Source organism: Pristis pectinata, chromosome 4 (assembly GCF_009764475.1).
Source record: "Pristis pectinata isolate sPriPec2 chromosome 4, sPriPec2.1.pri, whole genome shotgun sequence".
In the NCBI taxonomy this organism is placed as follows: Eukaryota; Metazoa; Chordata; class Chondrichthyes; order Rhinopristiformes; family Pristidae; genus Pristis; species Pristis pectinata.
In genome coordinates, this window is record NC_067408.1 from 66,145,158 (window position 1) to 66,171,215 (window position 26,058).

The following is a 26,058-nucleotide window of genomic DNA, read 5'->3' on the forward strand; positions in this document are numbered from 1 at the left end:
TCTTTGTTAGATGAACAATAGCAGTACTACAGTACATTAAAATTGCATCTCAATTTGAGTTGATCAACATTTAATCACCAGACTAGTCAAAACTTCATGAGAGACTGTAATAACGTGGTGGTAATTTGATAGCAGCCAGAGGCATGATTTTAAATCCAACCACTGAGAAGTTTAAATTTGAGTAATTAAACATATGGGAATTAAAGTAAATTGATAACAGTGACCGTGAGATTTCTAGATTGTTGTAAAACCCCATCTGGTTCACCAATGTCCTTCAGGAAAGAATATCTGTCATCCTTGTCTTGTCTGGCTTACATTTGACTCCAGACCCACCAATGTGGTTGACTTTTAACTCCTCAGTTCACGGACAAATAGAGGTGGACCATAAGTGCCAGCATTGTCCATGTCTTGTGACCAAATTAAAAAAAAACTTTGATGGTAGATTCATGTATTCAAACAAGCCAACAATCAAGCTGTGGAAACAGTTGAACATTGTTTCTGTGCTAGATTATAAAGTACATGTGTTAATATGTGCAATAAATCTGAGATTATAACAACAAAATATTTTGAACTTCATTGAACAAATCTGCAAAGATAACATCAATAATCAATTCTTACACAATAGTTGCTATTACATACCAATGAGTTGGGCTCCCCTGGACACCTCTACATCACATTAATCAGCAAAACAAGAAGAATCAACGTGGGTGGGGAAAACACTAACCTGTGATAAACTCTTCATACCAGTACACAGATAGGGCAATTCCAACAGTAATTCAGAATGTCTGAACAGTAGCTCATGCGTTTAAACATTTTCTTTGAAGTGAAACAGTCTGGGAGGTAGAATGAAGACCTAAGAAGTTTAATGGTAATAGTATAAATCAGAATCTCTGTTACATCAGCAGGTAACATATTGCATTTTGTAAGTGAGACAGTTATTATGGCACCCTCTAAATTGGATCAAATGGAAGACTTTAAATACATAATGAAAAATTTGAGACTTTCCATTTCACTGGAGATTGAAGAACAGCATAAACTTTAAAAATATCTTAAGGATTGACAATATAAAGCAAAATTGTTTAAAATTTTTGACAAAATAAACCAAATGAAGCTTCCTTCTTCAATCCAAAGAAACTAAAGTTCATGTTTTGGGACACACAACTAAATCTTGCAGTTTTAACATTTTTTTTGAAAGAAGAGAAAATATATGTATTCCTATAACACCTTTAATTCTACAGTCAGTTAACTAATGTTGAAGTAAAGATGTTGTTATAATATAGTAAACATTTTAAAGATTAAAACCAAATGGATAGTTAAAAATACAACAGCGTGGAAAAATTAAAAGGGAACTCCAATACTTGATACTGGCATAAGGGTCTTCATCATTTTATGAACTAATAGTCACTATCCATCAGATCTAAAGCCAACATTGCCTGCATCACATCCTGACTGCTCAACAAAGCAAATCAGGATGTAGCTAATCGACATGTCGCTCTTTTAATTGTTACATTTCACTGCCCTTTGAAAGGACTTTGTTGGCTGTAAACTGCTTTAGGATATTCAGAGGCTGTGAAAGGTCCATATAAATGCAAGTCCATTCTTAGCATTTGACAATAACCTCATGATTTCTCAACATACAGTTCATATTGATGTTATTAAAAAGAGAAAATATTGCTTGTGAATGATGTAATGTAATTGAACATTTAACCAACTGTAAAAAAAATATATAAATTGAATGTGAAAGAAATCAAGTATTTTTGATGGAATTCCATAAACTTTTCTTAAACATAAAACTTAGAGAGGATCCATTTCCTTCTGGATGTATTGGCAGAATTATCATCTATCTTGCTTTTTTCTCTGCATCTATTTTCTTTCGGTGCGTTTCCTTGAGACTGAGCCAAGAGTGCCATAGCAACAGACCTGGAACAACCAGCCAGACCCCATTGAAGAAAGCCAGATAGACCCAGAGGTAAAGCCAGTTGCTGGTATTCAAGTTTGGGCTTCCAATGAGCCAATCAGGGCAGAAGGTCATCCAGCCACCGTACAGTTCACAAACACATAATGTGATCTGCACAAAGTGCCTGAAACAAGAGAACAGGAAGCAATGTTATTTACTTAGCAACATATGAAGAAAACAAGATGCACTGAAAAATGGAAAGCAGAAAACAGTGGAACGGCAGAAATCTGTGGAGACAGAACTAACATTTCAGTTGGATGAGGAGGTGAAGTGGTGTAGGGGGAGGAAAAGAATTTAAGGCAAGGTTCTGAAATACCACAGACATCTTACATTTCTGCTGCTTATTTCCGTGGCTTGGAATTTGCATAAAATCTGTTTGTCCCTTAAGCTCCTCTAGTCCTGGTGAAATGTAGAAAAATAATCAACCTTAATTGTTGGCTCTGATTCTCCTCTCCCTCCACCCTCTCCACCCTCCCTCCCCACCATCCCCCCCCACCCACTGCTGCCCGACCTGCTGAGTGCTTCAAGCATTTCTGCTTGAAGGAGGAGTTAGGAATCTTGCTACTTTTCAGAGATTCTTAGTTTACATTCTCAGCCTACACCAGTTGCAACTGGCACCCACAGAAATGTTGCTGAATGTTCCAAAGCAGCCAAAAGATTATCTATCAATCTGAAAATGTAATGAGCCAAATGCTGGAGTATGTATATGTCTTTTTTCTAGTTTAACCTTTCACTGCATTTTCTTTAAGCAGAATAACCACAAGGTGTCTGGTTATACTATTAAAGGTAATCCATGTTGTGCATATCAGCTGGAAATAAATGTACAGTTTCTTTTGCATAGTAAATGTCAGGCATGCACCACTGTTACCATCACCACTGTCAGAATTTCTAACGATACAATGGTAATATCTGAATAAAGCCACCTTTCATCTGCTTTTCCATACTCTTGTCCTAGAAACACATAGATGGTAAACCCAGTAGCGAAATCCATACCTGGAATTATACCTGCTTCAACCTACACATGTGCAGACACGCAAATGACACATCCACTGTTATTGAAACAAAACAAGGCTGTTACTGGACAGGAGATTATTATAATCAATGCTTAACCGGGGCAAAAAGTGTTCCTTTTAATTATTGAAAGATCTGATATCTGCTCTTATGTTCTGACATGAGCCATTCACCAACAGATTCTTCTGAGGGTGATTACATTCATATAATTTCCAGTAAGGGCAAAGAAATGTTATGTTTCATCTTACTATTCTGGAGGGTGAAGGGAACATTACAGAGCAGGGAATGTAGAGTATTAGTCAATGTTCTCTCACTGGTTTAACAGATGAAAACACTTCTTGATGGAAATTGAGCCATAAATATCAAGACAGTACTTGGCTGGATCTGTAATTATATCAATAAAGTGTTAATAGGGGGTTCTTTAGTGCTTTCATTCAACACTCTTGTTCACCTTCCATTGAAGTCTGCTGTGTGAATGTTGTCTTCCACGATTCATCAACTTCCTTGGTCAAACTGCATTTTACTAGCTTGAAGAGCAGTTCAATGTACAAAGAATGAGAGAGGCCAGTACCCTCAGCACCATGGTCCTGAAGAGAGTCATAGAGTTATACAGCATGGAAACAGGCCCTTTGGCCCAACTCATCCATGCCGACTGTGTTGCCCAGTGAGCTAGTCCCATTTGCCCGTGTTTGGCCCATAGCCCGCTAAACCTCTCCTATCCATGTACTTATCTAGATGGCTTTTAAATAAGTTGATGCTTTCACAGACCAAAGATAAAAGAAAAGGGTCACAACCAGAGGAAATCTGTGAGAGACAGGACTAAGCATTTTAAAATGGATTTGTCCACAAAAGAATTTTTCCTAACCGCAAAGTGCAGAAAAAGCAAATTAATGTGAATTTTGGCGAGTTATTCCACTGAGCTGTTACAGCTTAGACATTTTGTAAAATGAGCAATATTCCGATCTTACCTGTAGTATTTATCTTTCACAATCGCATAAATAAGAACCAGTGCTAAAAACCCATCCAGCACCACTGTCAGGATTTCTAACGATACAATGGTAGGATCTGAGTAAAGCCATCTTGCATCTGCTTTTCCATACTCTTGCCCTGGAAGCACAGAGACGTTAAACCCAGGACTGTAATCCATCCCCTGGGATTATACCTGCATCAACCTACACATGCAGACACACCAATGACATATTCACTGTTAGCAAAACATAACAAGGCATTACTGGGCAGGAGAAAAATGGTTTAATGTACAGGTGGAAAAGGCTAGAAGCTGCAGTCAGTTTAGCCTGTGTGGTGAATGTAAATGTAAGTGTGCCTTTATGAACTGAGTGTATCATGACTTGTGATATATTGTTGTACCAGGCACTGACATTAGTTGAGAGTTCACTGCTTCTATAAAGGTTGTTCTGTTGATAGATCTACTTCTGTATTGCATTGTAGAAGCAGTTCCAAAAATCTGAAGATGCTATGAGGGATGTTGCATTAGGTCTGGACCCGATACTGTGTAGGAGGCAGTGAGGCAGACTGGAAACCATCATAGCAGATTAGATGCAGAAAAGCAGAGTCAGAGGAGACGACTTTGCAAGTTCAAAAGGGACAGGAGGAAAGAACAGACCGTACCAGGTGACAATCAAGTGTCCATAAGGAATTAGAGTGAGAACCAGGATGCAAGTCAGGATGAAACCAAAGGCACAGAGATGGAAACACAAGAGACTGCAGATGCTGGAATCTGGAGCAACACACAAAGGTGCTGGAGGAACACAGCGGGTCAGGCAGCATCTATGGAGGGAAATGGGCAGTCGACATTTTGGGTCCAGATGAAGGATCTTGACCCAAAACGTCGCCTGTCCATTTCCCTCCATAGATACTACCTGACCTGCTGAGTGTGTTGCACAGAGATGGAAACCCGATCCACAGGGATTATCATTGGTTGAAAATGACAAGTTCAGTGAACACAGAGATCAAATGAATTCACATTTGGTTGAACTTCCAATTATATACTGATGTAAATAGTGAATTGATTGTAGTACAATATATAGGTAACTGGTTGATTACTTCTTTCAGAAAAATACAGAGAAAGCAGTGTATATGTGTAAGTGTACATAAAACCAGAGATTACCACATGGTGATGTTTGATACATTGTTGTATCAGGCACTGCTATTAATTTAATGTTTGCATTAAAAGGTGTTCTGTTGATGGCTCTGCTCTGTTACTTCTCATTGTAAAACACAAAAGAGCCTACAGATTCCACTGTCTTGGTGAGATCAAGCTTATTTTGCTGACCAGTAATTTCCAAAGTTGTCTGCGAGATTCAAAGTATCGAGAACTTACACAGAAAAGCAAGAATGTTATCGGATTGAGCCACAGTCCCTGTCAAGGACATGTAAACAAATGGACCTTCCTGCAATACAATGCAAAAGTAACATTAATTGTACTTGTTTGCAAAGTGATTTAAAACATTCTAATACATTTCATGTCACTCTGTTCTTCTCAAGAAGTGGGTGAGCAAGATTAGGTCCAATCTTAAACATTATCTTCCACTAGTTCCTGGAGGTAGCATCATAATTAATTATCTGATAATGACCTCAATGGATAACAGGGAAAGGTACCTTTAATATGTTGTATATTTACATTCTTGATCATCTACAAAAAACAACTCATTCCACAGTTTCCTGTTCAAATACACTGAACGTTATTATACCCACAATCAAGAAACAGAACTAAAATAATTTGCTGTAAATACGTAGATGTAAAAAAGTACAAAATATATTTATTTAACTGCAATTAGCATATGTAGATTTGACAGCCCTCTTTAAGTAAGTTTCTTCACCATGAATATCATTTCATTAATGTCATTGCACTATCAATATTTCAGTGATGTTACTTGTCAACTTCAATTTGCTTACTGACATCCTAGTATGGCATTAGGGTTAGAATACTGGCATGGACTGAAAAGCAGTTGACAAATAGAAAACAAAGAGCAGGAATAAATGGGTCTTTTTGGGCTAGCTAATGTCAACTAGTTGAGTACTGCAGGAGCCCAGCCACTCAGAATGTACATCAATGGATGAGGGACCAATGGATGTACATACCTCGGACCCTTCAATAATATTATAGGAGCTTGTCCGGTATTGGTATTGGTTTATTATTGTCACTTGTACCGAGGTACAGTGAAAAGCTTGTCTTACAAACCGATCGTACAGGTCAATTCATTACACAGTGCAGTTACATTGAATTAGTACAGATTGCATTGAAGTAGTACAGGTAAAAACAATAACAGTACAGAGTAAAGTGTCACAGCTACAGAGAAGATGCAGTGCAATAAGGTGCAAGGTCACAACAAGATAGATCGTGAGGTCATAGTCCATCGTGTGTGGGGGCATCCACCAGTTGGGTCTTTGTAACCTGGAACCGGCCTGTATGTCTAAATTTGCTGATGAAATGAAAATGCTTGGGATTTAAAGTTATGAGGAGGACGCAAAGAGACTCATAGTGACTTGGACAAGTTGGATGAGTGGGCAAATCCATGGAAGATGAAATCTAATGTGGACAAAAGTGAAGTTTTCCCCTTTGCTAGGAAAGCAGAAAGGCAGAGTATTATTCCAATAGTGATTGAGCACAGGAGTAAAGATGTCTTATACAGAGTCCAGCTCAGTGGCAGCCGAGATGCACCATAGAAAGCATCCTATCCAGATGCATCACGGCTTGGTTATGGCGACTGCTCTGCCCAAGACTGCAAGAAAGTGCAGAGTTGTGGACACAGCCCAGCACATCACGGAAAACAGCCTCCCCTCCATGGAATCTGCCTACACTTCTTGCTGCCTCGGTAAAGCAGCCAACATAATCAAAGACCCCACCCACCCCAGACATTCTCTCTTCTCACCCCCTTCCTAGAAGATACAAAAGCCTGAAACATGTACCAACACGTTCAAAGATAGCTTCTATCCCACTGCTATAAGACCATTGAACGGTCCTCTAGTATGATAAGAATGGACTCTTGACCTCACAATCTACCTCGTTATGAACTTGTCTACCTGCACTGCACTTTCTCTGTAACCGTAACACTTTATTTCTGTTATTGTTTTCCCTTGTACTACCTCGATGTACTGATGTGATGAATGGCATGCAAAACAAAGTTTTTCACTATACCTTGGTACATGTGACAATAATAAATTAATTTACCAATTTAGTCTTTTCACTGAGGGCCAGGCGGTTGTGGGATGTTTGCACTCCAGTGACTTGAGCACAGGAGTGTGACAGTGAAATACTGAGGGAACTTGGCACTGCATAGGTGTACCTTATTTTTGGAAGAGCCTTGTGTCCAAGTCGACGCTTATCCTTCAGATCATTAAAACGGATGATATATTGCGGGTTCTGATCATATCTGCTGTATTATAACAGTACGTATATTCAAATGTGCTTCACAAGAGCATAAGATCACAAGACAAGGGAGCAGAAGTAGGCCATTCAGCCCATTGAGTCTGGTCCAAAGAAAAGGGGAAAGAAAAAGAAATGAGAAATGGGGGCGGGGGGGGGGAGCAATGAGAAAAAAATCTATTCTAACCCCAATTTCCGGCCTTATCCCCGTATCCCTTGATACCTTGACTAATTAGATATCTATCTATCTATCTCCTCCATAAACGCCTTCAATGATCTGGCCTCCACTGCTCTACGTGGCAAGGAATTCCATAAATTCACTACCCTCTGGCTAAAGGAATTTCTCCTCATCTCTGTTTTAAACCTGTACCCTCTAATTCTAAGATTGTGCCCTCTGGTCCTGGACTCACCCACCAAGGGAAACAGCTTGGCCTTATCTACTCTGTCCAGTCCTTTCAACATTTTAAATATTTCTATGAGGTCCCCTCTCATTCTTCAGTACTCCAGTGAGTACAGTCCAAGAGCCGACAAACGCTCATCATATGTAAGCCCTTTCATTCCGGGAATCATCCTCGTAAATCTCCTCTGAACCCTCTCCAATATCAGCACATCCTTCCTAAGATATGGGGCCCAAAACTGTACACAGTATTCCAAATGAGGCCTCACCAGTGCCCTGTAGAGCCTCATCAACACTTCCCTACTTTTATACACTATACCTCTCGAAATGAATGCCAACATAGCGTTCGCTTTCCTTACCACTGATCCGACCTGGTGGTTAACCTTTAGGGTATCTTGCACGAGTACCCCCAAATCCCTTTGTACTTATGTACTTTGAATTTTCTCCCCTTCTAGGTAATAATCTGCCCATTTATTTCTGTTTCCAAAGTGTACAACTGCACATTTCTCAACATTGAATCTCATCTGCCATTTGCTTGCCCATTCTCCTAAATTATCTAAGTCTCTCTGCAACCTTCCTGTCTCCTCAATGCTCTCTACTCCTCTACCTATCTTGGTGTCATCCACAAATTTAGCCACAAAACCATTTACTTCATCATCCAAATCGTTAATGTACAAGGTAAAAAGAAGTGGCCCCAACACCAACCCCTGCGGAACACCACTAGTAACCGGTAGCCAACCAGAAAAGGATCCTTTTATTCCCACCCTTTGCTTTCTGCCAACCAGCCAATGCTCCACCCATTCTGTTATCCTACCTGTAATTCCATGACCCCTCATCTTATTAATCAGTCTCTTGTGCGGCACCTTGTCGAAGGCCTTTTGAAAGTCCAAATACACAACATCTACCGCCTCTCCCTTATCCACCCTACCTAAGATTTCTTCAAAAAACTCCAATAGGTTGGTCAGGCAGGATCTTCCCTTCACGAAAACATGTTGGCTTGGACCTATCTTGCCTTGTACCTCTAGGTATTCCCTAACCTCATCCTTGAGGATCGATTCTAATAACTTTCCCACCACTGACGTCGGACTAATAGGTCTGTAATTTCCTTTATGCTGCCTCCCACCTTTCTTATACTGTGGAACTACATCTGCGACCCTCCAGTCCTCCGGAACCATGCTGGAGTCTATCGATTCCTGGAAAATTATCACCAATGCCTCCACTATCTCTAAAGCCACCTCCTTCAGAACGCGGGGATATACCTCATCTGGTCCGGGAGACTTATCAGTCTTTAGTCCATTTAGTTTTCCTAGCACCTTCTCCCTAGTGATCTTAAATGAACTCAGTTCCATTCCTTGAGACCCCTAACCGGTATATTGCTGATGTAACCGGTATATTGCTGATGTCCTTCACAGTGAAGACCGATGCAAAATACTCATTTAGTTCCTCTGCCATTTCTTTATCATCCATTATAATCTCTCCCGCACCGTTATTGATTGGTCCTATATCAACCAGTGTCTCTCTTTTACTCCTTATATATTTAAAAAAACTCTTAGTATCCTTTCGAATGTTATCTGCCAACTTCCTTCCATAATTCATCTTTTCTTTCCTAATGACCTTCTTAGTTTCTTTCTGCAGGTTTTAAAAAGTTTCCCAGTCTTCTGTCTTCCCTCTAATTTTTGCTTTCTTGTATGTCCTCCCTTTTGCTTTTATTTTAGCCTTCACCTCTCTCGTTACCCACATTTGTGCCTTTTTTCCATTCAAAACCTTTTTTCTTGGAATATATCTATCCTGCATTTTCCTTATTTCTTGCAGAAATTCCATCCATTTCTGCTCCGCCATCCCTCCAGCTAGCTTACTTTTCCAATCAATTTGGGCCAGCTCCTCTCTCATGCCACTATAATTTCCTTTGTTCCACTGAAATATCCATACACCAGTTATCAGCTTCTCCTTCTCAAATTTGAAACTAAACTCAATCATATTGTGATCACTAGTTCCTAATGGTTCCTTTACCTTTAGTTCCCTAATCACCTCCGGTTCGTTACACAGCACCCAATCCAAAACAGCCGATCCCCTGATGGGCTCATCAACAAGTTGCTCCAAAAAGCCGTCCCGTAGACATTCCACAAACTCACTATTTGTTCCCAAGGCGACGTCTGCTTCACTTCTCTCGAAATTCCGAGGTTACAAAAGCCGCTTTGTAAAATGAAACCTATTCCCATCTACATAGATGCAATGGTGAGGATTCTTCATGTGACTTTATCGGGTTGTTTCTAACCCATCAATCTTACACGTGGGAAAATATCCCCAATCAGCAAATTACCTTAAGGGGTGCGAGGCAAAAAAGGGCACTTTAGCCGCCTTACACTGCGGCAGAACAACTTACCAGGGTAAAGTGCACGATGCAGTCATAGAAGAGCCAGGCCAGGAGCGCCCGGTCCAGTGGAGAACATCGCTGCCCGAAGTACAGCGACAGCGCGCAAGCCAGAGGCACCTGAGTGGAGCACAGCAGCAGCGAGCACAGAGCTGCCGGGCTCAGCAGCGGCTCCTCCTCGCCCATCCCGCGCCTCTGCGGACTGCCTCCACGCACTGCCCAACTCCCCCCACCCCAACACACTCGCCCCCTTCTCAGATCACCACAAGACGGAACACGCCAGGGTTAACAGTTTGCATTTCACCGAACTGCTCCTCCTCTTCAGGAACCTTGCAGTCTTCCTGGAAACATGTTTTCAGTGAATTCAATAACCATGCCTATATGTTTGTTTTGGTTATTCACTGCATGGAGTGGCTTCTATTTGTTCCCAAGGCGACTTCTGTTTCCCCCCTGGCGACAGAAAGTGAGGATCGTTCATTAGATGACAAAAGCTTCTGTAACTGCGGATACCACAAATTCTGCACCCCTGCAGCTCCCGGCGTTGCTGCCGCTTTGTCGTGGTTGCCCGGTGTCCCAGTCGCTTCCTGCTGGCCACAGCGCAGTTGCTCCACAACCCGCCACCCGGCCACCCGGCCACCCGGCACTCCCCCGCCCCCCAGGTGGCGAGAGGCGGTATTGCAGCTTCCATTGGTCGCCCGCCGCTCTGCCGAGACCTGGTCCCGCCTCCTACCGCCCTCTGGTGGCAGGGACGGGTATTTCACGCCCGGGATTATCGCCCCCTGCTGCCGGCTGCCGGTAACCCAAGGGCGGGTTGCCGCCGCCTGCTGGCAGCCGCCGGTACCTCCGGTTGTGGAACATTCTCTCGTTTCCTGGGTGGCGGGCGGAGCTGAGCAGCGCGATGGCCGACAGCAGCGCCGCTGAGAATCACCGCATCAAAAGCTTCAAGAACAAGGGCCGCGATGTGGAGGTGAGCAGCTCCCGAGGCTGGAGTTGGGTCGGCGGCCTGTGACGTTGGGTGGGCCGGCGAGGCCTGGGCCTGAGGCCTGCGGCGGGCTGGGCGCTGTCGCCGGCCGCGGTGACCCGGGAGCGTGGACGGCGGCCCCGGACAGGCCGCAGCGCAGGAGCCCGGCGCCTCCCGCGATGATCGGGTTTCACGGCGGCCGCCCGGAGCCGCAGGCGCCTGGGCCGGAGGCCCGACCCGGCCCGGGACTGGCGGCGCCCGTGGAGTGGGGGCCCGAGCGAGGAGGGGGCGCGACTCGCCAACACCAGGCGCACCGTGGCCGCCACACTTCACCCCCGCTCCTCCTCCCTCCCCCCCCTCCCTCCCTCCCTCCCCCCCCTCCCTCCCTCCCTCCCTCCCTCCCCCCTCCCTCCCTCCCCCCCTCCCTCCCTCCCTCCCCCCCTCCCTCCCTCCCCCCCTCCCTCCCTCCCTCCCTCCCTCCCCCCCCCCTCCCTCCCTCCCTCCCTCCCCCCCCCCTCCCTCCCTCCCTCCCTCCCCCCCCCTCCCTCCCTCCCTCCCTCCCTCCCCCCCCTCCCTCCCTCCCTCCCTCCCTCCCCCCCCTCCTCCCTCCCCCCCCTCCTCCCTCCCCCCCCTCCTCCCCCCCCCTCCTCCCCCCCCTCTCCCCCCCCACCTTCCTCCCCCCCCTCCCCCCACCTTCCTCCCCCCCTCCCCCCCCTCTCCTCCCCCTCTCCTCCCCCTCCCCCCCTCTCCTCCCCCTCCCCCCCTCTCCTCCCCCCCTCTCCTCCCCCTCCCCCCCTCTCCTCCCCCTCCCCCCCTCTCCTCCCCCTCCCCCCCTCTCCTCCCCCCCTCCCCCCCTCTCCTCCCCCCCTCCCCCCCTCTCCTCCCCCCCCTCCCCCCCTCTCCTCCCCCCCCTCTCCTCCCCCCCTCTCCTCCCCCCTCTCCTCCCCCCCTCCCCTCCCCCCCTCCCCTCCCCCCCCCTCCTCCCCCCCTCCCCCTCTCCCCCTCCCCCCCCTCCCCCCTCCCCCTCTCCCCCTCCCCCCCCTCCCCCTCTCCCCCTCCCCCCCCTCCCCCTCTCCCCCTCCCCCCCCTCCCCTCTCCCCCTCCCCCCTCCCCCTCCCCCTCCCCCTCTCCCCCTCCCCCCCCCCCCCCTCCCCCCTCCCCTCCCCCCTCCCCTCCTCCCTCCCCTCCCCCCTCCCCTCCCCCCTCCCCTCCCTCCCCCCTCCCCTCCCTCCCCCCTCCCCTCCCCCCTCCCCTCCCCCCTCCCCTCCCCCCTCCCCTCCCCCCTCCCCTCCCCCCTCCCCTCCCTCCTCCCCCTCCTCCCCCTCCCTCCCTCCCTCCTCCCCCTCCCTCCCTCCTCCCCCTCCCTCCCTCCTCCCCCTCGTCCCTCCCTCCTCCCCCTCCCTCCACCCCCTCCTCCCTCCCTCCACCCCCACCTCCCTCCCTCCACCCCCACCCCCCTCCTCCCCATCCCCCCATCCCCCCCTCCCCCCTCCCCCCCCTCCCCCCTCCCCCCCCTCCCCCCTCCCCCCCCTCCCCCCCCTCCCCCCTCCCCCCCCTCCCCCCTCCCCCCCCTCCTCCCCATCCCCCCTCCCCCTCTCCTCCCCCTCCCCCTCCCCTCCCCCTCCCCTCCCCCTCCCCTCCCCCTCCCCTCCCCCTCCCCCTCCCCTCCCCCTCCCCTCCCCCTCCCCTCCCCCTCCCCTCCCCCTCCCCATCCCCCTCCCCTCCCCCTCCCCATCCCCCCTCCCCCTCCCCTCCCCCTCCCCCTCCCCTCCCCCTCCCCTCCCCCTCCCCTCCCCCTCCCCCTCCCATCCCCTCCCCCTCCCCTCCCCTCCCCCTCTCATCCCCTCCCCCTCCCCTCCCTTCCCCCTCCCCTCCCCTCCCCCTCCCCTCCCCTCCTCTCCTCTCCTCTCCCCCCATCCTCCAACCCCTCCCCACATCCCCATCCTCTCTACCCCTCCCCAACCCCCCATCCACACTCCAACCCCTCCTTTCCCCTTCCTCCTCCACACTCTCCAACTCCCCCCCTCCCCCTCCCTCCCCCCTCCCTCCCCCCTCCCTCCCCCCTCCCTCCCCCCTCCCTCCCCCCTCCCTCCCCCCTCCCTCCCCCCTCCCTCCCCCCTCCCTCCCCCCTCCCTCCCCCTCCCTCCCCCCTCCCTCCCCCTCCCTCCCCCCTCCCTCCTCCCCCCTCCCCCCTCCCCCCTCCCCCCTCCCCCCTCCCTCCTCCCCCCTCCCCCCTTCCCCCTCCCTCCCCCCTCCCCCCTCCCTCCCCCCTCCCCCCTCCCTCCCCCCTCCCTCCCCCCTCCCCCCTCCCTCCCCCCTCCCCCCTCCCTCCCCCCTCCCCCTCCCTCCCCCCTCCCCCTCCCTCCCCCCTCCCCCTCCCTCCCCCCTCCCCCCTCCCTCCCCCCTCCCTCCCCCCTCCCTCCCCCCTCCCTCCCCCCTCCCTCCCCCCTCCCCCCTCCCTCCCCCCTCCCTCCCCCCTCCCTCCCCCCTCCCTCCCCCCTCCCTCCCCCCTCCCTCCCCCCTCTCCCTCCCCCCTCCCTCCCCCCTCCCCCCTCCCCCCTCCCCTCTCCCCTCTCCCTCCCCCCTCCCCCCTCCCCCCTCCTCCCCTCCTCCCCTCCCCCTCCTCCCCCTCCTCCCCCTCCCCCTCCTCCCCCTCCCCCCCTCCCCCTCCCCCCCCTCCCCCTCCCCCCCCTCCCCCTCCCCCTCCTCCCCCTCCCCCTCCTCCCCCTCCCCCTCCTCCCCCTCCCCCCCTCCTCCCCCTCCCCCCCTCCTCCCCCTCCCCCCCTCCTCCCCCTCCCCCCCTCCCTCCCACCTCCCCTCCTCCCCCTCCCCCTCCTCCCCCTCCCCCTCCTCCCCCTCCCCCTCCTCCCCCTCCCCCTCCTCCCCCTCCCCCTCCTCCCCCTCCCCCTCCTCCCCTCCCACACCTCCACTCCTCCAACCCACCCCACACACCTCCACCCTTCTCCAACCCCCCTTCCCCCCTCCCCAACCCCCCCCACCCCTCCCCAACCCCCCATCGACATTCCCCAACCCCTCCTTCCCCCCTCCACACTCTCCAACTACCCCTCCCCACCCCCATCCAGCCCTCTACCCCCTACCCCATCCACCTCACCCCCACGCCTACCCTGATCTCCTCACCTGCTCCTACACCATTCCCCTCACTGGCCCCCAATCCTCTCCCCACCACCCCTCACCCACACTCCGTCTACCAACCCCCACCTGTTACCCCCAATGGACCCCTGCCCCTCCTCTCTCCCCACCCCTGTCCCCTCACTGCCCACCCACCAGCCCCCCTACTCACCCCCCACCCCAACCCAATCCCCTCATCCCCACACCCTTACCTCAACCCCCAGCACCCCACCCCTTCCCTTCAACAGCCCCAAAGCCCCCCATCCCATCCTCCTACCCCTGTCTCCTGCACCTGTCCCCCCTCCCCCTCCCCCTCCCCCTCCCCCTCCCCCTCCCCCTCCCCCTCCCCTCCCCCCCTCCCCTCCCCCCCTCCCTCCCCCCTCCCTCCCCCCCCTCCCTCCCCCCCTCCCTCCCCCCCTCCCTCCCCCCCTCCCTCCCCCCCTCCCTCCCCCCCCTCCCTCCCCCTCCCTCCCTCCCCCTCCCTCCCCTCCCCCTCCCTCCCCTCCCCCTCCCTCCCCTCCCCCTCCCCTCCCCTCCCCCTCCCCTCCCCTCCCCCTCCCCTCCCCTCCTCTCCTCTCCTCTCCCCCCATCCTCCAACCCCTCCCCACATCCCCATCCTCTCTACCCCTCCCCAACCCCCCATCCACACTCCAACCCCTCCTTTCCCCTTCCTCCTCCACACTCTCCAACTCCCCCCCTCCCCCTCCCTCCCCCCTCCCTCCCCCCTCCCTCCCCCCTCCCTCCCCCCCTCCCTCCCCCCCTCCCTCCCCCCCTCCCTCCCCCCCCTCCCTCCCCCCCCCCCTCCCCCCCTCCCTCCCCCCCCTCCCTCCCCCCCCTCCCTCCCCCCCCTCCCCCCCTCCCCCCCCTCCCTCCCCCCCTCCCTCCCCCCCCTCCCTCCCCCCCCTCCCCCCTCCCCCCCTCCCCTCCCCTCCCCTCCCCTCCCCCCTCCCCTCCCCTCCCCCCTCTCCCTCCCCCCTCTCCCTCCCCCCTCTCCCTCCCCCTCCCCTCCCCCCTCCCCCCTCCCCCCTCCCCTCCCCCTCCCCTCCCCCCTCCCCCTCCCCCTCCCCCTCCCCCTCCCCCTCCCCCCTCCCCCTCCCCCCTCCCCCTCCCCCCTCCCCCTCCCCCCTCCCCCTCCCCCCTCCCCCTCCCCCCTCCCCCTCCCCCCTCCCCCTCCCCCCTCCCCCTCCCCCCCTCCCCCTCCCCCCTCTCCCTCCCCCCTCCCCCTCCCCCCCCCCTCTCCCTCCCCCCCTCTCCCTCCCCCCCCGCCATCTCCCAACCCCCACCCCCCCCCCCAACCTGCCCTCCCCTGATTTCCCTCCCCCCCCCCCGCCCCACCCATGTGACAAACTTGCTCCCTCTCTTCAGCCGGATAATTGTATATCCATGTTTGTCACATCTGGACATTAAAATATTTTCTCAGTGTATTAGTATTGCAATTGACATTTGTTGCACAGAACTTTTTTTTGTTAACTTATTATGTTCAGCATGTTAAGTCCAATTATTATCTGTGTTGCATAAGTCGTGGATTAGCAACCGCATGCTACGTTTACCTTTATTGGACTTAAAATGCTGAACATAATAAAGGTAAATGTAGCATGTAGTTTCTACTCCACAACCTATCTGACACAGATGATAAGACATAAGGGAATATTAAAACTCTTGAACACAAAATAATGAGGTGAGGCTGCTTGAGCAAGCTGACCACACAAGCTCATCAATGGACTATTTTTCACATTTTAATAGTACTCTATATGAATTGAATATTTATTTTGTGCACAATTTCAGTTGCTAATTCTGTAAATAAAAAGATTAGATATATCATGACCATTCTCATAGGACATGCCCCAGTGAACATATGAAAGACGGTGTCTGACCTTGTACAAATGTTACTTTTTTTGTAGGCAAAACAAACTTAATTAAAAGGTTACTTACTGTATGCTTCTGGCCTGGATCCAACATGAGGAGTGCTTTCCGATTGATATTTCCCTGACCAAACAAGGGTTTGTTTAATTTACAGCATCAAGGGGCACAATTCACTCTTAGTAGAATAATGCCACGTGCATTACAGAAGATAATGGTTCTTTTCTCACAAAGCAATAGTTTTGCTTTTCTCATAAAACAAAAGTATCTTAAGTCACACAGGAACCAAGATGTTTGTAACCCTTTGCCAATCACAGTTTGTAAAAATAAACAGGTTTGGGTTTGCATTTTTGAAAAAAAGAGTTAGCTGCCTGATGTTTGCAATGGCAAAAGGTCTGAAACATGTTCAGTGTTGCTGGTCTGTTAGAGTATGTTGCCCTTGGCAAAGACAGAGCAAATCAGAATGGTCGGGTACAATAGATTGGGGATAAACACATTTACAAGTATGTAGCAGGAAACTATTTCTACTGGTAGGAGAGTCCAGAGCAGGAGGATGCAAGCTTAGAAGTGGTTGAGATATAATTTCAAGAAGCAGTTCACACAGAATAAAGAGGAAATCTGAAACTCTATTCCAAAAATAACTTCAGGAGAAGGCCTTTCGAAAACTTCATAACTGATTTTTGTTCAGGATTAAGGGTTGTAGAATGAAGTTAATTTAAATATAGTTAAGGTATTTTGGGTGGCACAACCAGTAGAGTTGTGTGGAGTTTGCCTGTCTTCTTTGTGATCATATGGGTTACCATTCCCCCCCCCAACAGGTGCTCTGGTTTCCTCCCACACCCTAAAGACATGGGTTTGGTTGGTTATTTGGCCGCTAAATTGGCTCCTAGTGTGTAGGTGAGTGGTGGAATCTGGGGAAAGTTGATGGGAATGTGGGAAGAATTAAAAATGGGATTACTGTAGGATAAGTGCAAATGGATGGTTGATAGTCTGCATGGTCTCAATGGGCAGAAGGGCCTTTTTCCATGCAGATTATCAACAATCTAATTAAATGGTAGATCTGTGTGTATGTATTTCAAAGTGGGCAGTATTTCACTTTGCCAGTGCAGCGTGTATGAAAATGATTTGTTAGTGAGAAGTGCCATTGAGTGTTTACTATTTTGTTGAGAAAGTTTATTAATTCTGGGCGATCCCTCTTCTGTTACAGACTATGAGAAGGCACAGAAATGAAGTCACAGTGGAACTAAGAAAGGTAATTGCATTTTAATGGAGATATGTGCTCTATCATTGTTACTTGTGCCTTCAGTGCTTTTAATGCGTAACCAGTTGACACAGATCACTCCAGTGAACCTGTTGGGTGCTGTCTTTCTCACAGTGTGGATTGTAGATCCTTTAGTCTTCCCTATTGCCCCATGTTTTTCACCACCGCCCTGCTGCTTCCACCTGTATCATACCTCAACTAGCAAGCTATTGTGGATATTGTTTTGTCACTATATTTTGCTTCAGTTTTAGCATTGTATATGATGGCATCCATGGAAGATGATTGCTGTTGAGACAGAAGTATGTACGTCAGTTTAAACGTATACCGTTAGAGTTGTACCGCCTGGAAGATACTTAGCACATTTCAACTGTGCAAGATCTTTGAAAGAGCTAACCAATGAATTCCAATCCATGTATTTTACTTGTTTTTATTACATTACTATTGTGCATTCAATTACATTTTGAAAATTACTGTGTCCACAAGTTATTGACTTCCTGCAAGTGTAAGGTTTCTTCTTAGACATTGAAACACATTGTTAATTTTCAACATTTTTATTAAATTTCCTCTTAGCTGCCAGATGATGGACAAATCCCTAGATATTTTAGAACTGTATTTAACAGATTTAGTGTGAGTTTGTATTGACTCCTATCTAACCAGTAAGAAGAAACTACTAAACCGCACGTGTAAGATGTTTCTGCTGTGAGTGTTGCAGTAGTTTTTAGAAATGTTTGGATCAGTCAAAAGCATCACAGCTGAACTAAAGATTGACCTAACAGGCAGGCATAAATTTTAATATCTAAAGCAGCAATATCTTTGCCTCAAGGTAAGATTTCAGATTGGACCACTCAAACCTTTGAACTGAGAGGACTGTTTTGAGGTTAGAGCAACAATTATTGCTGGCCGATTAGCGTACAGTCACCAGCAGTAGTCCATGTTTTCCAGGATCCCAAGGGTGCTAAATTATTCAAGTTTTAGTTGATTTGAGTCTTAGTGGAATTTTAATTTTTGGTATTTGGGCTTTGCTGATTAGGTCATTGCTGCTGAGTAGGTAGTGATAGTGAACCATTGCAGTCCTTCTGGTGAAGGTACTCCCACATTACTGTTGGGCATGGAGTTTCAGGATTTAAATCCAACGCTGATGAAAGATGGGTGACATATTTCTAAATCAGGATGGTATATACTGCAGTCAATGTGTGTCAGTGGTGGAGGGAATGAATGTTTAGGGTAGTTTATGGGTATGCCAATCAAGTGGGCTGCTTTGTCCTGGGTGATGTTGAGCTTCTTGAGAGCTATTGGCACTGCACTCTTAGGCAGGTGGAAAGTATTGTGTCACCCACCTGGTTTGTGCCCTGCAGCTGCCTTGGGATATTGACTGGAGACTCAGTCGTCTCAGGATACCCAGCTTCTGACCTGCTCTTGTAGCCATGGTATTTAAATGGCTGTGGTGGTGGGGGGTGGGCTTTAGCAATGGTAATGCCATTGAATGTTGAGGGTAGGTGATTGGACTCTCTCTTGTTGGAGATGCTGTGAATGTTACTTGCCACTTATCTGCCCATGCCTGAATGTTTCTAGGTTTTGCAGCATGCAGGCACAGGCTGCTTCATTAGCTGAGGAATGGTGAATGATTTTTATTGGTAGCAGACCAACATAAAATACTGAGCAATAGTGATGAACTTATGACCACTTATGACCTTATGGTAGAGGCAGCTGAAAATGGTTCAGTCCAGGCCATTGCCCTGAGGAGTTCCTGCAATGATGTTCTGGAGAAGGGATGATTGACCTCCAACTATGACCATCTTCCTTTGTGTGAACTATGACTCTAGCCATTCGAGTGTTTTCCTTTTGATGCTCATTATCTTCAGTTTTACCAGGCACCTTGGTGCCACACTCGGTCAAATGCTGCCTTGATGTCAAGGGCAAGTCATCCACACTTGGGTCCAGAGCTGTGATGTGATCTGAGCTGAGAGGTCCGTTGAAACCCAAAGCATGTGTTGATGAGTAGGTTATTGGTGAAAAAGTGTATCTTGATAGCACTGTCAACCAAGGCTTGCATCACATTGCTGATGATTGAGAATAGGCTGCTTGTTTGCAGTAATAAACACTTGAAAGTGTCAGGTGTATGTGACTTTTTATTGGTAGCAGACCAACATAAAATACTGATAAGTGGTGTACATGAATCCTTTACAAATCTAGTGGCTTATATCTCAAGTACCTAGAAGCTCAAGTCTTCCATATCTGCATGAAGCTTTGGCAGATTATATCTGAGTTTTTTTCTGTCTACTTCTGATTGAATGTCAGTGCATCATTTTGAGTTGACATTAGAGTCCCAGCATGTGATTTCCATTTAGCGCAGTGCTTTTATCTTTAAACCTTCAGCCGTAGTGTTGTTACTTCTGAGGATGTAGTAGGCTATAGTTGGGGAGAGATTGCAATTTTAGATTTTGGAGTCCAGATTGTAGTATCTCTGTATTCCAATGTAGTCCTGGCTAGACTTCATCTTTTAAATCTCAGCAAACTTCAGGTGCTTCAGAATTCTGCTGCCCGTCTTCTAACTGGAAAGTGTGCCTCCTGAAATCTCTTTGCCTCTATTGCTGCAGAATTTACCATAACCACATAACCCCCTCGTCTTTGTCTCATAGATTGATATTGACTCCTGTTAGCCAATGGGTTAATTTCGACCATTTGTTTTTGGATGCCTCCATATCCTTGACTCATTCCGACTGATTAAATGTAAAATATTTTTTCTATATATAGTTGTCGTATAAAATATAAATTGTTGCTAAATAGTATATGCTATTTGTCATGCATAATTTACATTATTCAATTAGTCTCCAGGCATATAGTCATGCTAATTGTGCACATTTAAGATGTGGTTCTGATAAGTGGGTACATTATAGTCAACTGATTTCTGGAGATGCAAATATGAATGTGAAGTAATTGCCCTTTCATCACCATCTAAAACTGATTTATACCCAGCTGAAGAGGAAGCTCGACACGTTTGCCAAAAATGATGTTGGACTGGAAATGATATTGGATTTGGAAATGATAGAATGGACTGGATTTGGAAATGATAGAATGAAGTTTAAATAGCTATTTTAATAACCTATTGGATGAAGATGTAGTAGGCTATAGTTGGGGAGAGATTGCAATTTTAGATTTTGCAGTCCAGAGCGAGGTATCTCTGTTATGAATCAGATTAAAGGTAAAGAGCATTGACACTTTGCTGTTTCTGGGCCAGACTCTATCAGTTTGAAGTTTTTGATACTACTTGGCACTTTTACAGGTAAACCTTGCTTTTGGCTCAATATAAAGATTTGCACTCTTTCTCCGACATTTGTTTATTGTTTCCTTTTGTCTGTGGATAACTAATCAGGAGCATTGTTCCACTGATGAGCAGTAGCAAAGGAAGTGATTGAGTGTGTTAGTTTTCCAGGACCTTAGTACCTTCAGTAAAGTGCAGAATAGACAGGAAAGGCTGGAAGGGAATGTTATCTCTGATACTTTGTTGATCTGAAGAGATTTGAATGAGAAGTGTCTGATATTGGAGTTGTCGTGGTGATTTAAACAGTCATAGAACCATAGAACCATACAGCACAAAACAGGCCCTTCGGCCCACCGTGTCGTGCCGTCCATCAGACCACCCTCACACTACCTAACCCCTTCCTCCCGCATATCCCTCTATCTCACGTTCCTCCATATGCCTATCCAACAAGCTCTTGAACCTGTTCAATGTATCTGCCTCCACCACCACCCCAGGCAGTGCATTCCATGCACCAACCACTCTGTGGGTGAAAAACCTCCCTCTGACATCTCCCCTGAACCTCCCACCCATAACCTTAAAGCCATGACCTCTCATCTTGAGCATTGGTGCCCTGGGAAGGAGGCACTGACTGTCTACTCTATCTATTCCTCTCAATATTTTATATACCTCTATCATGTCTCCTCTCATCCTCCTCCTTTCCAGTGAATAAAGCCCCAGCACCTTAAGCCTCTCCTCATATTCAATACTCTCCAATCCAGGCAGCATCCTGGTAAATCTCCTCTGCACCCTCTCCAACGCCTCGACATCCTTCCTATAATGAGACGACCAGAACTGAACACAGTACTCTAAGTGTGGCCTAACTAGAGTTTTGTAAAGCTGCATCATAACCTCGCGGCTCTTAAACTCAATCCCGCGACTTATGAAAGCCAACATCCCATTGGCCTTCTTAACTGCTCTTTCCACCTGTGAGGCAACTTTCAACGAACTGTGAATATGAACCCCCAGATCCCTCTGCTCCTCCACACTGCCCAGTACCTTGCCGTTTACCCTGTACTCTGCCCTGGAGTTTGTCCTTCCAAAGTGTACCACCTCACACTTCTCCGGATTGAACTCCATCTGCCACTTGTCAGCCCAGCTCTGCATCCTATCAATATCCCTCTGTAAGCTCCGACAGCCCTCCACACTATCCACAACACCGCCTATCTTAGTGTCGTCCGCAAACTTACTAACCCAGCCCTCCACCCCCTCATCTAAGTCATCTATAAATATCACAAAAAGTAGAGGTCCCAGAACCGATCCCTGCGGGACACCACTAGTCACTGCCTTCCAATCCGAGGGCACTCCCTCCACCACAACCCTCTGCTTTCTACATGCAAGCCAATTCCTAATCCACACAGCCAAGCTTCCTTGGATCCCTCGGCCTCTGACCTTCTGAAGAAGCCTACCATGAGGAACCTTATCAAACGCCTTACTAAAATCCATGTAAACCACATCCACCACACTGCCCTCATCAATCTTCCTGGTCACCTCCTCAAAGAACTCTATCAGGCTTGTGAGGCAAGATCTTCCCTTCACAAAGCCATGCTGGCTGTCCCTAATCAGTCCATGATTCTCAAGGTGTTCATAAATCCTATCCCTTAGAATCCTTTCTAACAGCTTACCCACCACAGACGTGAGACTCACCGGTCTATAATTCCCTGGCCTACCCCTATTACCTTTTTTGAACAAGGGGACCACATTCGCAACCCTCCAATCCTCCGGCACCACCCCCGTAGACAACGAGGACTCAAAGATCCTTACCAGCGGTTCAGCAATCTCCTCCCTAGCCTCTCGAAGCAGCCTGGGGAAAATCCCGTCAGGCCCCGGAGATTTATCTGTCTTAATATTATTTAACAACTTCAACACATCCTCTCTCTTGATATCAACAACCTCGAGAACATTACCCCTACCAGCACTCCCTTCCGCATCATCAAGACCCCTCTCCCTGGTGAATACCGAAGAGAAGTACTCATTGAGAACTTCTCCCACTTCTGCCGCCTCCAGGCAAATTCTCTCGCCTTTGTCCTTAATCGGACCTACCTTCACCCTAGCCATCCTCCTACCCTTCACGTACTTGAAAAAGGCCTTGGGATTTTCCTTAACCCTACTAGCCAAAGCCTTTTCATGTCCCCTTCTAGCTCTCCTCAGCCCTTTCTTAAGTTCCTTCCTCGCTACCCTATATTCCTCACGGGCCCTGTCTGAACCTTGCTGCTTATACCTCACGTATGTTACCTTCTTCTCCCTAACAAGTCGTTCCACCTCTCTCGTCACCCACGGTTCCTTCACCCTGCCATTCCTTCTCTGCCTCACCGGGACATATTTATCTCTAACATCCTGCATAAGATCCCTGAATATCGACCACATCCCCATGGTACATTTTCCTTCAAAAAGGACATCCCAATTTACACCCCCAAGTTCTCTCCTTATAGCCTCGTAGTTAGCCCTTCCCCAATTGAAAAACCTCTTGTCCTCTCTGCACCTGTCCCTGTCCATGACAATTTTAAAGGTTATGGAGCAATGGTCACTGTCCCCCAAATACTCACCCACCAATAGATCCTTCACCTGTCCCGGTTCATTTCCTAAAACTAGATCTAACGTGGCATTCCCTCGAGTCGGCCTGTCAACGTACTGCGTCAGGAATCCCTCCTGGACACACTTAACAAATTCTGTCCCATCTAAACTTTTGGCACTAAGCAGGTTCCAGTCTATATTTGGGAAGTTGAAGTCTCCCATTATAATAACCCTGTTATTTCTGCTTCTCTCCAAACACTGCCTGCCAATCTGCTCCTCTATATCTCTACTGCTACCGGGGGGCCTATAGAATACTCCTAGTAGAGTAACTGCTCCTTTCTTGTTCCTTAACTCCACCCATATGGACTCTAGAGATGATCCTTCTACAACATCCATCTTTTCCACAGCCGTAACAGTGTCCCTGACCGGTATCGCCACCCCTCCCCCTCTTCTCCCCCCTTCCCTATCCCTCTTAAAACACCGAAAACCAGGAATATTCAATATCCACTCCTCTCCTGACGTCAGCCACGTCTCAGTAATAGCCACGATATCATAGTCCCCCATACTTATCCAAGCCCTCAGTTCATCCCCCTTATTCCTGACACTTCTTGCGTTTAAGTAAACACACTTCAGTCCATCTATCTTACTACTTTTACAGCCTGTATTCTGCTTCTCCTTCCCCAAAGCCTCTCTGCCTGTTTGATTTAACTTTTCCCCATTCCCTTCTTCCTCTGACCTACTCCTCCGGTTCCCTTCCCCCTCACAAACTAGTTTAAACCCTCCTGTACCACCCTAGCAAATCTCGCCGCAAGGATATTGGCCCCCTTCTGGTTTGGGTGTAACCCGTCCTCTCTGTACAGGTCCCACCTTCCCGAGAAGAGATCCCAATGATCCAGAAATCTAAAACCCTCCCTCCTGCACCAACTTCTCAGCCACACATTTATCTGCCACCTCCTCCTATTCCTACCTTCACTATCACGTGGCACTGGCAGCAATCCCGAGATTGCTACCTTTGAGGTCCTGTTCCTCAATTTTCTGCCTAGCTCCCTGAACTCACTCTTCAGGACCTCTTCAGGACCTCGTCCCCCTTCCTACCTATGTCATTGGTGCCAATATGGACCACAACCTCTGGCTGCTCTCCCTCCCACTCAAGAATTCTGTAGACCCGATCAGTGACATCCCGGACCCTGGCACCTGGGAGGCAACATACCATCCGGGATTCATGCTCACTGCCACAGAACCTCCTGTCTGTTTCCCTGACTATCGAGTCCCCTATCACTACCGCATGTCTCTTTCCCACCCTTCCCTTCTGAGCAGCAGTACCAGTCCCAGTGCCAGAGACCTGGTAACTGCAGCTAGGACCCTGCAGGTCATCCCCCTCAACAGCTTCCAAGGCAGAAAACTTGTTACTGAGGGGAACAGCCTCCGGGACTCTCTGTCCTGTCTGCCTGCCTGACTTCTTCTTCCTCTTCCCTCCCCTGACCGTCACCATTCTATCTGCCTCCTGAACCTCAGATGTATCTACCCTAAGGGGGGGTGACTGTCACCTGATGCACCGTGTCTACAAAACTCTCTCCCTCCCTTATGCTGCGCAGTGTTTGTAGCTGCGACTCCAGCTCATCAACTCTGAGCCGAAGTTCGTCCAGCCTCAAGCACTTACTGCAGATGTGGCCATCTTGGACCGCAGCAAGGTCCACGAGTTCCCACATCAAACAGCTGCAGCACACCACCATGTCCTCCATCTGACTACCTTTTTTTTCCCCTAGTTAGTCCCACCTACAAATCTATAATGACCAAAAGCTAAACCTTGCCTTTACCTACTTAACAGCTACTTACCCTCCTTGCCCCTTCGCGCCGAAGCCCCTTGAGCCAAAGCCCAGAACACTCTGCTGCTACTCACTCCACTGCCCGCTCTCAAGGCTGTTTGCTTTTTAAGCTGCCCGCGCTGCGCCTGCGCAGTCCAGCCCCCACTCGACTACTTAAAAAACTTACTAAAAAAATCTAAACCTTACACTAAAAACCCTAACAAAAAACTAACCCTTACACCCAAAAACCCTAATAAAAGTGATAAACAGAGAAAACACTTAGCTGCTCCGAAGTCCTCCGAACCGAAGCCCGAGTCCTCCGAAGTTAATAAGTTTATTGATAAAGGTTTTTTTTATTGTGTGTTAACTGGAAAGTGTGCCTCCTGAAATAAATCTCTTTGCCTCTATCGCTGCAGAATTTACCATAACCACAACCTGCGCAGAGGGCCCTAAAGTGACTGTGTGGTGACAGCAGGAAAGTACCTGCTGAATAGTAGCCACTAGAACTTAGAGCTTTTGGCAATTGAAATGTGGGTCCTGGTATCTGCTTATAAGAATGTTAAATTTTAATTAAACAAGAGTGGATTTATGTAACAACTTTCACAGCTGAATTAAGTCCCAAAGCAATTTAAAAGTACTTCATTGGTTGCAGTCACTGTTGTAACTAATGGAAATATTACAATCTGTTTGTGAACAGAGGTCTCAAACAGCAATGAAGAAAGAATCTGATTCTCTGTTTTTGATTGAGAGTATATGTTGCCAGGACATGGGAGAACTCGGAACACAGAATGTTTTATGTTCACTCAGGTGTCCATGTAATAGCTAACTCAACAGACCAGAATACTTCCTTGGAAGAGTCAATGAATGACCCTTTTGAGTTTGAGAATCGGAGGTTAATGTTTTTTATTGTGACTATATTGATCTTCAATATTTAGTTCTTGATTACTTCAAAATTAGATTCAAAGTAGCTTTTTTCTGCCAATTAATGCCTGGTTTTGTTTTGACAAATTTAAGATTTTGTTAAGTTTTCAAAACTGCCAAGGTAGAAATAACAAAATAATTGAAGATTTTAAATTCTAGCCCCGTCCTTGCTAATGTAAAGTATGG

General features: G+C 48.6%; 2 protein-coding genes across 2 annotated transcripts in view; one reads left to right on the forward strand and one right to left on the reverse strand.

Annotated features, from left to right (window-relative positions):
- Positions 1-531: 531 nt before the first annotated feature.
- ebpl (EBP like) lies at positions 532-10,309 on the reverse strand. Its single transcript, XM_052013936.1, has 4 exons — positions 10,136-10,309; positions 5,310-5,379; positions 3,937-4,075; positions 532-2,081 (listed from the first exon to the last, which is right to left on the reverse strand). The coding sequence occupies exons 1-4, from the start codon at positions 10,307-10,309 to the stop codon at positions 1,841-1,843; spliced, it is 624 nt and encodes a 207-aa protein (XP_051869896.1). The 3' UTR covers positions 532-1,840.
- A 608-nt stretch (positions 10,310-10,917) lies between these two features.
- The window catches only part of kpna3 (karyopherin alpha 3 (importin alpha 4)), a 66,926-nt gene continuing 51,785 nt past the window's right edge, over positions 10,918-26,058 (forward strand). Inside the window, exons 1-2 of the mRNA XM_052013935.1 lie at positions 10,918-11,090; positions 17,281-17,325. Of these exons, the coding sequence (XP_051869895.1) occupies positions 11,022-11,090; positions 17,281-17,325 (114 nt within the window). The 5' untranslated portion in view covers positions 10,918-11,021. The remainder of the gene's footprint in view (positions 11,091-17,280; positions 17,326-26,058) is intronic.